This window comes from Ochotona princeps, chromosome X, assembly GCF_030435755.1.
Source record: "Ochotona princeps isolate mOchPri1 chromosome X, mOchPri1.hap1, whole genome shotgun sequence".
NCBI classification, from domain to species: Eukaryota; Metazoa; Chordata; class Mammalia; order Lagomorpha; family Ochotonidae; genus Ochotona; species Ochotona princeps.
Window position 1 is genome coordinate 3,846,485 of NC_080865.1, and position 15,205 is coordinate 3,861,689.

General features: G+C 47.5%; 1 protein-coding gene across 6 annotated transcripts in view; it reads right to left on the bottom strand.

The window, feature by feature from the left end:
* Nucleotides 1–15,205, bottom strand: part of SH3KBP1 (SH3 domain containing kinase binding protein 1) — a 336,326-nt gene that overhangs the window by 245,025 nt on the left and 76,096 nt on the right. For 2 of the 6 annotated variants that reach the window (XM_058658244.1, XM_058658243.1), the window contains exon 1: nucleotides 12,791–12,941. The exons of the other annotated variants lie outside the window; for them this stretch is intronic. In XM_058658244.1, coding sequence (XP_058514227.1) covers nucleotides 12,791–12,841 — 51 coding nt within the window. In that variant the 5' untranslated portion in view covers nucleotides 12,842–12,941. Of the gene's footprint in view, nucleotides 1–12,790; nucleotides 12,942–15,205 lie in introns of those variants that run through there. 6 annotated transcript variants of the gene reach the window in all.

A 15,205-nucleotide genomic window follows, 5' to 3' on the forward strand; every position in this document is an offset into this window, starting at 1 on the left:
CACTGCAGGTGACCAGGCAGGCCCCTGGAGATGACATCTGAGCCAGCTGAAACCTGCATGACAAGCAGCAGCGACACATCAAACCGGGGGACTTCCTAAGGAGAGCCACTGGCCACAGGCAGATGTGTGCAGGTGGCAAACCCAGTTTCAATGTGATTGGTGTCTAGGGGTTGAATTGTATCCCTCCAAGAGATGTCCAGAGCCTAATCCCAAGCACCAGTGAATGTGACCTTATAAGAAAACTAAGGCCTTTGCAGATTATCAAGTTCAAATGAGGTGCTTGAGAATGTCCTATACCCAGTATGGCTGGCGAGGGAATTTGAAAATTCTCTCTCCTGGTGAGGGAATTAAAAAAAAAATTCTCTCTCTCTCTCTGTCTCTCTGTCTCTCTCTCTCTCTGTCTCTCTCTTTAAGAATGTCATGTAAAAAGAGGGCAAAGGTGAAACAGGTGCACCCACAAGGCCAAGGATGCAGGGAACTGCCAGAACCTGGTGAGAAGCACGGGCCAGACTCTTCCTCCCAGGCCTTATCCCTGACTTGGAGTTCGCAAAGCCGTGAGTAAAGCGTCCACCATCACGGCTGCCCAGTCTGTGGGACTCCGCAGCAGCCGTTCAAGCAAACGGAAGCTAGCGGACACTACGCAGGGAGGAAATCACACTGCGTGAACACAGCTTTCAATCCATGTTGAGCAGCAGAATCTTTGTCCTAGATAAAGTTCCATCTAGAACCCTAGTATGTTAACAGGCTCAAAACATGAAAAAAAAGGTTCCTCCAAACAGAGTATTTCAGTGCTTGCTAAATCTGTAAAGTCAGTGCAAGTGTATTTGAAAAGGATTTGAAAGTGGGAGCAGTCCCACCAGGCTGGGGCCAGGCAATGCGGCTGAGGGGTGCCAGCCGTGCTTTCCCTCAGTGCATCTGAAACCATCTTCCTCGCCATCACTACCATGCAGCAGTGCCTGCGACCAGCCAGGCAGGATGGCCCCTCCTCGTGGCTGCTGAGAAAGGCAATGAAGTCCTCTTCAGGAAATCGGAGGCGCTGGCCTGCTACAAGCCCCTGCGTCGCGGTCGCTCAGGCTGCCCCGACACACCAGACACCAAGCGTCTGGAACACAAGTGCATCACCTCACAGTCCGGAGGGCACAACGCCGAGATCAACATGTGGGCACACCTGCTTGCTTCCGAGGCTTCTCAGCTGCACTCACACACCTGCCTGCCGGTGGCTGTCTCTATACAGCCCAGCCCCACCCTGGGGTCTCTGTCCTTAATCTCTCAGGAGGACACCAGTCAGATTGGAACGGGGTCTGTCTACTGGTGTCATTAGGTCACTTTCATATCACATTCTCAGGCACCAGGGGTTAGGACTTCGAGCCATAAATTCTGACGGCACCCAACTGGGCCCATGGCAGCTCTTTAAGGCAAAAGGCATGGAGCCCACATTCCAGCCAGGAGCACTTCCCTGCACAGGCTGCCTGCTCCGGAGCACACTGCCCGCCTCTACACAGCTCCTAACAATGTATTACTTGAACAATAAGAAAAGCAGAGAAAGGCTTCTTTGGTTTCTCTTTTTAATTTTTTAAAAGATTTATTTATTTTTATTGGAGAGGCAGATCAGATTTATGGAGAGGGAGAGACAGAGAGATCTTCCGTCTGCCGGTCCACTCCCCAAGTGCCATCGAAATATGAAGCAGCACCCATATGAGATCCCGGTGCTTGCCAGAGTGGAGTCCTGACTCCACTCTCTGGGGCATTCCTGTGTGGGAGGCAGGCTGAGGACTTCAAGAGAATGTTGAAAAAGAAATCAAAGAGGGCCTGGTGCTATGGTTGCTGTAGCAAACATTACAGCTGCCATCCGAGGTTTCCCGGAAAACAAGGGCCTCTCACACTATCACCCTGACTGACCGCCACTGCACCCCTGCTCACCCTCCACGGTTCACAGCACCCTCTCCAAGCGCCTGCCACCTCAGCTGCTTCCAACACTAACTCACCTGGCTGTGGCCTTCCCTAGGCCACACAGCAACATCCCAAACAGCGAAAGGAACCAGAGCCAACAAAGGCGTAAGGCCCAAGTGAGTCTCTATATGAAACGCAGAGGCTTAGAGAAATCAGGACAATCCAGAAATGAGAAGCCAATCCAAACCCTTTGTGTGCCAAGCAGCATTCTAGGATGATAAAGACTAAGAACACAGTGTTGCCGGTCAAAGTTGGCTCAGGAAAACAAGTCTAGTAAAAAATAAAACAAACCAATAAAAAAGATCTCAAATTCAGTACCAATTATGGCTATTTTTTAAAAGACAGTGTCGACGTAGCATTGTAGAACATTGGGTTTTTCTGCACATCCCATTTTGGAGAGCCTGCTAGCGCCAGGCTGTTGCAGCTTCCTACAAATGCACCTGGCGCAGTGGTGGATGAAGCTCCCATGTGCAGCCAGGAAGGAGCGCTTGGCCTCCAGCTCTGGCCTGACCCAGGTCCAGCTGGTATAGCCACTGCCCAGTGAACAACTACGAAGTATCTCTTTCCCTCTCCCCTCCTCCCCACTCCCATGATTCTATCTTGACTTTAAGAAATACACACACATGACAATGTAAACATATCAACATGGAATGGGAAAAATGGGGAGTAGAAAAATGCTAGAAAATATTTTATGTTAGAAATGAGATGGGGACATTTAGCATGATTGCCACATGTTAAATTTAACATTACATTTACATGCTATATTTGGCACATTGTACTAAATGCCAAATGGCACACTCTTCTTTCAGAAACCCACCGAGAGGTAAATGTTGCAACTTCTTTAGCAACCAGGGTCCCTTGCTAACCAGCACAATTCTACCTGAGCCGTGTCATCCAATGTTACCAGATAGGACAGGCATTTAGCCCAGCTGTTAAAATGCTGGTTCCGATCCCTGTGCCCATATCGGTGTCTGGCATCAATGGCTGGCTCCACTAACAGCTTCCTGCTCCCGCCACCCATGCGGAAGACCTGGACTGAGCTCGCTTCTCTCTCCTAACCTCATTCTCAGCCAGAGGCCATTACAGGCACTGCTGTGCGCGTATGTGCTCACTCGCTCTCATTCACTCTCTTCTGCTCTTTGAAATGCAATAATAAAAAGTCCTCAAAATACGAAACTTAAAAGTAATTTATTTACCACAAAGTTGTCTATCTGGGTATTATGTCACAAACTCTACCCACATACCTTTTACTCTACGGTTGAACAAAGCATGAGCCAAATTCAAGTCAATTTCAAGGGGGTGGGGGGTATAAATAAATATTCCCTGAGCACTCTCAAAGTCGACAAGCAATTGCTCTAGCCAGCAGCTAAGTAAAACAGTACAGCACGGCCTCCTCCTATTCAATTAGAGTGGATGAGGCTCTACCTTTGTGTTGCTAATTTGCTACTTGACAATTTGTGCCATACAGGAAAAAAAATGACCTATGGAAAAAAGCAAGCTATACATTGTGGGTGGAGGAACAATTTAGCATTATCTATCAAAATGTTAAGGACACAGGCTTTTAAGCCAATGGCTCCACTGGCCACGTATTTTATACACAGATTCACAAAGAGGATAATTTGTTCCAGAAGGAAATGCTTCTAACACCCCTAATAGGGCATCAATTAAACAGAACAGGACACCGATACCAAAAGCCTGGTGAAAGGGTTCAGGGGAGGGGCTTGAAAAAGTTCATGGGAAACAGGATTTAAAGATAATTTCATGTGGTGCAAAAATTTTTGAAAATTTGCAGCTTTGCCATTATACGCATTTTCCATGAACCTTTTGAGACCCCTTCTAGACTGCATGAAAAAGGTCATACCTTGCATACTGTGGCTCAGTTTGTGGGACTTTTTTATGTTAATGTTAATACACACACACACACACATTAAAAAGCCTTAGAAAATGAAAGAATCAAGAAGGAAAGTAAAGTAGGGAAATGTAAGCTCTTCAGTACCACTCCCAAGCTTCTTATATCATCAGTTTGTAATTTGATCACTGGAAAATTAAGAAAACTTCAAGAGTGAAGAAAAATCATGAGAATACGGCCTCAGATTTCTCTCAGCAACACAGAGACAAAGCCGCGCAACACTCAGAGGGCAAACTCCCAGCCAGGTAAGAGTGGGCTTCAGGGACAAAGCATGCTCTCTAGACAGCTTCCTATCAATCATCACTTCATCAGAACACCAAAAACTTTCCACACTCCATTATGCAAGTCTTGTGCATAATGAAACTTCATCAACATGTCTTCCATAATTTTAAGGGACAAAAGTATGTAATGTAATCAAAATTAGAGATCTGCTCCATGCAGGCTAAAATTATAGTGGTTATAATTTCTATAAGTGTGAGCAATTGCTCCCAGGGCTCTGCCTGCTACCTGGTGGGCGTGGCTTAGAGCTTACCTGACCTCCCGGTGGAAGGAGACTTGTTATATAGTCAATCACAGCGTATTCGGTGGGGGGGGGGGGCCTGCAGGAAGCCCCCTCCTGCTCACCCCTTCCTCGGTCTTTATAACCTGTAACCTGCGCATAACTAAGTGGACATTCCTCACCAACTTGTCTTTGGTGGTTCTTACAGCCCAAGAACACCTTTGCTTTACCCTCCGTGACCTCTGGGCCTGCTGTCAGGCTTAAAACCCAAGATATAAGGGGGAAAAAAGCAGCAGCTGTGAGGGGCTTAGATACACAGATTCCCATAACTTCATATGTAATAGCAAAAACAGAATTGGAACATACAAGTTAAATGTATATAACTGGGGACTGAGTAAATCATTCAGCAATCAAAAAGTGAAATAATATGTAGTAATTTTCATGGTGCAGTGGGTAAAGCCACTGTCTACAATGCTGGTGATCCCATGTTTCATGTCCTGGCTGCTCCACTTCCCATCCAGTTCCATGCTAACGGCTGGGAAGGCAGCAGAGGATGATTCAAAGCTTTAGGCACCTGCACCCACCTAGGAGACCCCAGAGAGGCTCTTGACTTTGGACCAGCTCAGCTCCAGCCTCTGTGGCATGTGGAGAGTGGACAGGAGGAGGGAAGATTGACCCTTCTCTCTTTCTGTAACTTTGAGTTTCAAAATAAATCCTTAAAAAAATGTTTTTTAAAGAAACCTTTTCTGGGCCTGTCACAATGGCTCAGCTTACTGGCTAAAGTCCTCACCTTGCATGCACCGGGATCCCATATGGGCACTGGTTCATATCCCGGCTGCTCCACTTCCCATACAGCTCCCTGCTTGTGGCCTGGGAAAGCAGTCAAGGATGGCTCAAAGCCTTGGGACCCTGCACCTGTGTGGGAGACCCAAAAGAAGCTCCTGGCTCCTGGATTCCAATCATCTTAGCGCTGGCCATTGTGGTCATTCGGGGAGTGAACCAGTAGATGGAAAATCTTTCTCTCTGTATCGCTCTCTGTAGATCTGCCTTTCCAGTAAAAATGAATAGATTTTACAAAATTTCATTTCTATATCATGAATTTGGAGAGTATCTGTGACACATTTCAACTTCAAGAAGTGGGGGCCCAGCACGGTAGCCCAGTGGCTTAAGTCCTCACCTTGCACGCACCCAGATACTATATGGGTGCCAGTTCATATCCCGGTGGCCCTGTTTCCCCGCCAGCTCCCTGCCTGTGGCCTGGGAAAGCAATCAAGGACAGCCCCAAGCCTTGGGACCCTGCACCCATGTGGGAGACCCAGAAGAGGCTCTGAGCTCCTGGGTTCAGATCAGCTCAGCTCCGACCACTGCAGCCACTTGGGAAGTGAATCAATGGATGGAAGATCTTGTCTGTCTCTCCTCCTCTCTTTATATCTGCCTTTGCAATAAAAATAAAATAAATCATTAAAAAAAACTTCAAGAAGTAAATTATGGACTGCCTATTTGGCACAGCAGTGAAACACTACTTGGAATACTGCGTTCTGAGCCCCAGTGCTGGGTTGGAGTCCCAGCTCTCCTTCCAATGCCGCTTCCTGCTAACGCACACCCCAGGAGGCGGCAGGACATCACTCAAGTACTTGGGTCCCTATCACCCACATGGTAGGCCTAGACAGAGCTCCAGGCACTGGCTTCGTGCTGGCCCAGCTCCAGCTGTTGCACACACCTGAGGAGTGAACCAGCAGATGGAAGATCCCCGTCAGCCTTTCAATTGAACAAATAAACATGGATTTTTAGAAAGCAAATTTAAGAGCTTTTTGGCATGGACCTATTTAGAAGATTGTGTAGATGAGTACTTATTTATATGTGAGTGTTGGCAAAGGTTAGAAGGAGATAACGTAAAATGTGAAATCTCTGGATAATAGGATTATAGAAGATTCTGTATGTGTGCATTTTAGCTGATCTGTATTTTAACTTTTCTATAAAAACATTTTTAATCGTGTGATTTTTTTATCTTAAAAAAAATGCTAGCTGCGTTTCCTCTGCTTGGCAGACCCAGCGCTCATCCACAGACGAGAAGCCAGCAGGAAGCTATCACTTGCTCTCTCCTCACTCCTGCTGCTGCTCTTCTCACGGTGCTTCCCATGCGTTAGATACTGTTAGGGAAGGGGAGAGCGGCAGCTCTAACACTGTCAAGACTGACTTCCCTCTTTCAATGTGGTTACTTTGTTAGGCCAGTGGCTCCCAATGGAGGGCCAAGGTGTTCTGCAGAGGACATGTGCCAACATCCTGGAGACACTTTTTGTTGTCATAATTTGTGCTGCTGGCATCATGTGGGCAGAGACCAGGGACACTACAAACCATCCTGCCAGGCATGGGACAGGCCCTACAACATAACTGGCCCCACATATCCCCAGTACTGAGGATGAGAAACCCACGTCAGACTAATGAGTATCCAGAGGGCTTGCTGATCCTACAAGAATAGTGCCCTTGGACGGCCAGAGTCAGGTCACGATCTGCCCCTTTTATAGCTGTACAACCCCAGGCAGGTGACTGCTCAACTTCCTCCGTAAACTGGAAATCCCACCACCCACCTCGCAAGGTAGACAGGAAGCTTCTAGATGACCATGTTAGTTAATAAATTATAAAATACCACATATATGTAAATGATCTTACCATCCCAGAATACTAATTGTCCAACTTTGCCAATGAAAATACATTTAGTGGGCTCGGCAGCGTGGCCTAGTGGCTAAGGTCCTCACCTTGATCCCATATGGCTGCTGGTTCTAATCCCGGCAGCTCCACTTCCTCTCTATCTCTCCTCCTCTCAGTATATCTGACTTTGTAATAAAAATAAAATAAATCTTAAAAAAAAAAAAAAGAAAATACATTTAGTGTTGCAATAGGTCTCTGCCTAGCACATTCCCACTGCCCTGAGTCACATGCGGCCTATTTCAGATGCCAAATTGGCAATGAATTTTCTTCTACTAAATACTGAAACTGAAGAAGCAGAGTGCTTTTTACATACATCTTCCATGGCCTAAACTGTGAAGCAGCAGAACCAAATGATCAAATGACAAGACCTGGAACCAAGGCTCATAGGAAAGAATCCCAGCTCTGCCACTTAGAGCTGGGTGACGGTGGTGACAGTTTCTCTGTGTCACAGTTTCTTCACCCAGCTAGCCCAAGCAGAACATTTTAGGATGAAATAATTTATCATGTGAACCACAATGTTTGAAACACAGAAATGGCCTACAAACTGGCTCATTCCCCAGATACCCACAAAAGCCAGGGCCGGGCCAGGACGAAAGCAGAAGCCAAGAACTAAGTTCAGATCTCTCACATGCACAACGGGGACTCGGCTCCTTGAGTTGTCACTTGTCATCGCCCAAGTTGTGCATTGGCTGAAAACCAGAACTGAGGATAGCCTTTGCATATGGGATTCACACTTTCCTTTTGACCACTTGACTAAACATCCACCCCGATGCGGTCAGGGTCAGTGGTAGAACTGGCATACAGCAGAACTGTTCCCAGGCAGAGGACACAGATCACTCTGAAAGAAAACTACGAATTGCACAGGTCTGTTGTTCAGAACCAAATCATACAAATGAGACAAAGCACATAGTTGCTACTCATTATACATTAACTTGTATCTTTATCTTTTCTCCTTTCATTCACCCAGCAAGTCCTTAGCACCCGGACATGTCACTGGCTGCTGAAAAAGTAACAGTAAATCGGGTACAGTTCCTCCCTGTCTACTTATTCATAAAGTGCCTGCTCCATTCCTCAGACTTCTCTTACACACACACACACAGGTATGACACGTATAGGATTAAACACAACTCCCCTCGCAAGTCAGGACCACAGGGCAGGAATGCCCAGGAAGTGCACACCAAAGTCCCCTCTATAGAAATGAACAACGGACATGCACTTATCTAATCAACAAAGACAACAGGATTTATTATTAAGCCAAAGTCCTGGACCCAGGAAAGTTCACGTACTTTGACTAAAAGTTCACTGTAAAGGAATGTCAAGAGACTGTTAATAAAATATAACTTAGCACTCGATGTTTAAAAGCACATTACAGCATTAGCTCCCCTCACTTCTACACACATTCCTTTACAGCGAATTATATACACTGTGTCCCCTGAGACAGACTTATAGAATCTATACATTACAAAAGACAAGTTAGTCCAGCATGCCTGTACATTGAGATTTCTGTGCCACGAAATAAGCAGTTTAATTCAGCATGCTAAAACTGTTTTCTCTAAAAATCAATGCTTACCTTGAGAAGTAGATGGGCCTTGTTTTACATAAGATGGTCATTAACCTCCAGCAGCTAGGGGCTCTAATCACAAATCCCTTCCTCCCTGCCCCCTCATTCCAGTAAAGACTCTCAGTAACTCCAATCATAAATCCTCACAGCCAGAAGTTTCCACATTGAGCCGGCAGGGTCCTGCCCCTTCTGTCTCCTCCTTGCTCACACTGTACCAGGCACATCCTGAGTCAGGCCTCTGTGCCAGTTTCTGACAAGCGTGAGTGTGCCTGCATTCCACTCTTCCAGCAGTTGTCTCTAAAATTCCAGCCAGGCCCCAACCAAGCAAATGCAAGCTGCGGAGCGCCACGCCAGACAGCCTACCCAGCAAGATGCATGTGCTCGGCTCACAACAAACTGACGGGGTCTCCCTTTCCGGTGCACTCCCTTCAACGGAGTGGGCGATGACAGCCTGAGCTTGAGCTGGTGCTGGGGACACAGTCATGCTCAGTTTGTAAAATTCCAACAAGCTGTATGCTTACTGAATTTTACAGGTGTACATTGTACCACTGTAAAAAAAATGTCTTAAGGTTGCTATTTCTATCATGTAAGCACAGTAAGCAAGTGTAATTTACACATTACCTGTGCTAGTGTTTTTGAAGTTGTTTAAAACTGGGTTGCCATCAATCAGTGGGCCACATACTGCATCCAGAAGGCCTTAGTTAGTAGAATGGGGAGCACAGGGGAGCATCACAAAAAGTATAGACAACTACAGTTTCAGGAAACTTACTGGAATCACCCGCATGTGCACCAGTGTGTATCTGTGGACCAGGCTGCCTGGATGATGTTGAACTAGAGGATGAGCTTTGGTTTTGTTTTTTGGTTTTTGTTTTGTTTTGCTCAGAAACACTAAAGCAAGGCTTACTAGATTCTGGGGCCCAGCGTGGTGGCCTAGCAGCTAAAGTCCTCACCTTGAACGCACCAGGATCCCATATGGGCACCAGTTCTAATCCCGGCTGCCCCATTTCCCATCCAGCTCCCTGCTTGTGGCCTGGGAAAGCAGTCGAGGACAGCCCAATGCATTGGGACCCTGCACCTGTGTGGGAGACCCAGAAGAGCTCCTGCCTCCTGGCTTCAGATTGGTGCAGCACCAGTGGTTGTGGTCGGAAGGTATTTCTCTCTCTCCTCCTCTCTCTATATATCTAACTTTGCAATAAAAATAAATAAATCTTTTAAAAAAAAAAAAAAAGACTTACTAGATTCCAGAGGCAGACATACATGGATTCTGATCTTGGCTGGCTACAACCCATGGGCCTACAAAGAAGTCGCTTAACTCCAGTGAGCCTCCATTTTGCAACTTCAAAAATGGGGGTACTATCTACTTCCCAGAACTGGGCAGTTCAGTGAGTGGGCAATAGTCCACCATGGAATGTCACTTCAACACTGTCCCCAGCCCCACTGCCACTGACCTGGCACCCTGGCCTAGGGTCTTTACCTGCAGTAAAGGAATTCCAAAGTAACACACAGAAAAGGGCAGCACCCAGCGGGAGGGCTCAGGAGGACAAACTGCTGATGCCTGTGAGCTGCCAGCGGGGCAGGGAAAGGCTGGCGCCCCAGCCCACTCGGCCATCAATCACCCAGCATTGGATTTTGACCAGAGGGAAAACCACTGTCCAAGATAATAGGGTTTTTCCCCATTATTCTTGGCAGGCACTTGAGACAGAGGGGAAGGCGGCCTCAGGAAAGAAATCAAATATCTGCTTTAAGCAGATCACTTTGAAGACAGGTGGTTTTCATTTTGAGAGCAAAAATGATGCTTAAGACAATTAGAGAAGGTGACTCCAGATTCCAGCCAGAGGCTTACCAAGATACAGAAACAGAGCCGTGGAGCTTGGAGTGTTCCCAAAGTGACCAAAAGGTGACACACTTCAGATGGGGTGGGGCTGTCATTATCAGCTTATGGCCACAAACTACTTAAAAGCTGTTTGTGATATTAATGATCAGGAGTGACTGTTTATGCCACCAAGTATCTTGAGTAACTACTATACAATCGAGGACTGAGGGCTTGGCAATCACACATCAGCCCTGCTCTCTGAGAGCTGAAATTTTTGTTGGGGAGACAGTGACAACTCAGTCTACGAGCCAACAAAGCCTTCACGAGCTGTGATGGAAGGATTCTCAAAGAAAACAGAGAAGTGGTATGATGGGAGAAAAGAAACCTAATATGGAGGAAGGCTCTTAACACAAGATGGCAGAGGACAGTGGTTCCTACTAACACCTGAAAGATGACGAGAATGCAGGCAAGCAAGGACGAAAGGACAGGACACTGCCCACAGTGAGAACCACAAGTTCTCGGACTAGAGAGGGAAGGAAAAGCCTGACCAAGAGCAGGTGGTGAGGAGTTTGGAGCGGGAGAGAAGTGGTCTAGTAGGAAGGTGACCCTAGCCAGGCTGACAAAGCAGGGAAAAGGGAGACCTTGGAAGGGCCAGCCAGGCATGTGCAACAGTTCAATAAGGATGAACAGAGAAGTTCTGAAGGTTGGTACCCTGCATTCCATTACTTTTATCTTGGCTAACATAAAAGGTACACTAAGATCACCACACACCAAAGTGACGAGATTACATGACGCCTCTGAAACCAAGGACAAAAACCAGCACTATGCAAGAGCTCAACAATACACAATGTCTGCGGAATTTTGCTGCTTTCAGGCAAATGGTGTTAGCCTAAATATGAGATGAAATACAAAGAATTCAGTGTGGGAAATGGGTAGGAGAAGTTGTGACTGGCAAGGGAGCACTATCATTAGCAATTAACGCACAGCGAGCAAACATAAAGCACATAGTAAAGTTAATTAACAAGGCATGTGTTGAACACATAACACACATGTGTGTGTGCACACACACACAGGAAAAGCAACAGTTGCCTGAGTTGACTGGGTTAACGAAAGCAAACTGCTGGGCAGGTCCCACGACGGTGTGACGCTTCCACAGCCTTTTCTGAATCAGAAATCCGGTGAAGTAAAGAACAGTTTTCACCAAGCTGGGTCTTCTCTTTTTCCTCTCCCCCCACCCTGAGTGCAGGGCTAGGTTGCTTGGAAATCCAAGGCTGAGTCCCAAGGCTCTTCTGAACCCACACTCTCCCTGAAGAACCTGTAACACAGCCCTTGACTCCGGTCCCCGGGAGCCCATCATCTTCAGCTGAAACATGGCTGCGAGACAAACTTGAGCCACTCATCCTTTCCCCAGGACCTTGGTTTTTTTGTTTTACGCACTTTTTTCGGCGGGGGAAGTCACCTGGCCACAATTAAAAGGTGTACTGAGTGTAGAGGCTTCAGCAAAGCCAACAGGTCAACCTCAGAATCCATCTAAGTCACCAACAAGACACTGAAACAGGCCGGGACTGCAGCAAGGGCAGTGTCTCTGAGAGCCCAGCACACTGCTCTCATCGGAGGGGAATGCGCCACAGGAGGAGACACGGAGGGCGACCGCATGACAGGTGCTTTCACGTTCATTACTTCAAACAACCCAGCAACGCCACGGAGGGCTGGGATGGAGACGGCTGATGAGAAAAGAAAGACTGGCAGAGATTTTTTTTTCCAGGATCCTGAGACCACCTTTAGCTGTGTGGGAATTTGGGCGTCCCCCATGCCAGCCTGGCACTGGCATCTAGCAACAGGATGGCACCTTGACAGAGTGGAGCTGACTTGCTTCTCTCCTTTTCTTCCTCCCCAATACGGCAAGGCTGGATCCCACACTTGGCTTCATGCCAGACTCCCTAACATGCCACCACCGGCCTCAGAAATACCCAGCACCTGTCCTCAAACCCACAGGGACCTCTCATGGCGCAACCAGGGCCCCGTTACTGCGTGGGGCTGCCTGCAGCAATCAGAGAGAGCGAACCCCAGGATGGGGCTGTTCAAACTCCTCCTAAGTGCCACGACCAAGGGGACTCCACGTGAAGTAGCCGCTTCTGCCACAGAGGGAGACTTGGGGAAGGCAATTTCCTTCTGCCACCAATAAGAACATTGAGAGCCACGTCCCAGGGAACCTGGTGGCCGGCGAGCAGCTGGGAAGGGTGGCGCAGGGACCAGACTCTCCATCACATTTCGTTCCTGGCCTGTGAAGTAGCAGGCGACAGGCTACACACGATGCACAAAGAAACAACCGAAACAGGGCCTACTTACAGTCTCAGACAGGTCTGCGGTGCTCGGGGCCTGGGCTGCTGGGAGCTCCATTCTGCCTTGGACAAAACGGGGATTCCCGGCTGATTGCGTTTCAACTCCGGGCAGAAGTGAGTTCTCAGCTCTCTGAGCACTCACTGCAAGCCTCGCTGATTCACTTGGCAGCAGAATTATTCTAAGCATCCTGTCCCATACCCAACCCGCCCGCCCCTCCCACTACACATTCACACAGGGAGGGAGAGAGGAGGGGAGGGGAGAGGGAAGGAGGTTTTTTTTTTTTTTCTTCTGGCTTTGAGTTCTTTGCACTTCTTTCTGTCACTAATCAAATGAAACTCAATTTTCAAAATTAATCCAACCTCCAGTACTTGAGAGTGTGGAACCTTTCTAACTGAACAGGAGGAAGAGCCACCTAATTAGGAAAGTTATAATTAACATCAGAGAGAGGAGAGTTGGAAAACCGCAGTCTGCAGCAAGAGCAGAGGGGAGATTATTCAAGACAGCTGAACACTCCACCCAGCCTCCCGAAGGGGACATGCAAGGGAAACAAAGGGCATATGGTGTTTGCTTGCTTCAACATCCGTTCTCACCATTAAGGGCTGCACCAGCAAAAGCTCATTACTTACATGTGGACAAACTTCACCCTCCAACAGCCTCTAGCATGTAGCTCAGAACTGAGCAGATTCCTTTGCAAAGCTAACACCTACCTTGACTTATTATTACACAGAAAGCAGAATTTAATAAAGTCCAAACAACTGGAAGAGTGCCTATTTGGCTTAGGTGAAGTGTGAATTCTTCTTGTAAGAAAGTCGATGTTTGGTCATTTCAAGTTTCTATGATTACTTGAATGCTGACATTTTCAGAGCAGGATTGGAGACTCCAGGGGCAACCTTCTGAACTAGGTAACAGAGATCTTTTACTTCTACTAGTCATATATTTAAATATTTTTAACCCAGTGCAAACAGGTTTTTCTTTAAGATGTATTTTATTTTTCTTTGTAAGGCAGACAGAGAATCTTGCCCCCACTAGTTCACTTTCCAAATGACTGCACCGGGAGAGCTGGGCCAGGTAGGAGCTGAAAGTCCATCAGGTGGCTACCACTGCTTCTCCAGACGCATTAACAGGGAGCTGGGCTGAAGGCAGAGGGGCTCCCTGCGAGTGGCTGGTTTGTGCACCAGCTGCTCCACTTTAGATCCAACAAGATGGCTCAGCTCTGGCTGTTCCAGCCACTTGGGGAGTGGAACCAGCAGGTGGAAGATCTTTCTGTCTCTTCTTCTCTCTATAAATCTGACTTTCCAATAAAAATAAATCTTAAAACAATAATGCTCCCCTGGCTAAACTATGAGAAACTCTTGATACAAGATCTGAATTGATGAAGCTGTTCAGACAGAAACCAGGGATCAGCTTCAAAAACTGCTCCCTTATCAAGTCTGGTGAGATGCTGATGTCACCCATTATCACTCAGCCAGCTGGAACTGGGATTGGGCCTACCTGCCTATGAGTAACAACACACAAAGCCAACGGATCTCTTTGCCGGCCGTCTAACGCAGAAAAGGCCGGTATGAGAAAGGCAAGGCTGGTTGATAAGCCATGGGGAGCACAGTTGGCTGCCTCCAGCAGAGCTGGCTCCTTTCCTCCATGCCCAACAGGTGCACACCCTCTCCTGCTGGAGACCATTCCCAGCTCCAGAGGGCAATGAACAATTCTTTGTCATTCTCAGCTTCAGAGTAGGCAACAGGAACTAAGCTCACCTACCCAGACTGCATGGAGGCTGCAAACCAGGAAGCAAGAGGTCTCACTGGGAATGGATGCCACTCTTCAATCACGTGAGGGCCCCAGTGACGTGAGCCCAGTGAAACACTAGTACCAGAAAGATGCCATGGAGGAGAGATGGTGAGAACTGGAGTTTCTGAGGTCACAATGGGCGCTGAGGAAAATGGTCCCAGGGTCCGCCCTGCCTCTGGCCTCCCCATTATGTGAGATAACAAACACCTGTGCATGAGACGGCCCCAGACAGGTAAAGCCTGCTGACGGGGATGGGCCAAACAGAAACTAGGCAGCCAACAGCAACAATTTGTAATTTGGCAAAGAGACTCCTTAAAGTAAATAACATGCTCACAGAAAGCCTTCCCCTTCATGTTAAAGACAGATGAGGAATTACAAGGACGCAGGCTTGCCCAGAGCTGGATATGGAAATGAACACAAGGTTATTCCCAGGGGTGAGGGCAAAGTCGGAGAATTACACTGTGCAGGTGACTATGCAATTCTGGAAATATACAAGCCAGTGAGTGGGACCCTTGACAAGTTTAAAACGTTACAAAGCTATTCACTCGGGTAAGTCACAGTTAAAGAAATTTCTCTTCCAGTGACACCTGCTAGTGGCACACTGCCACCGTTGACAACCCTTCCCCTATGGGTTCC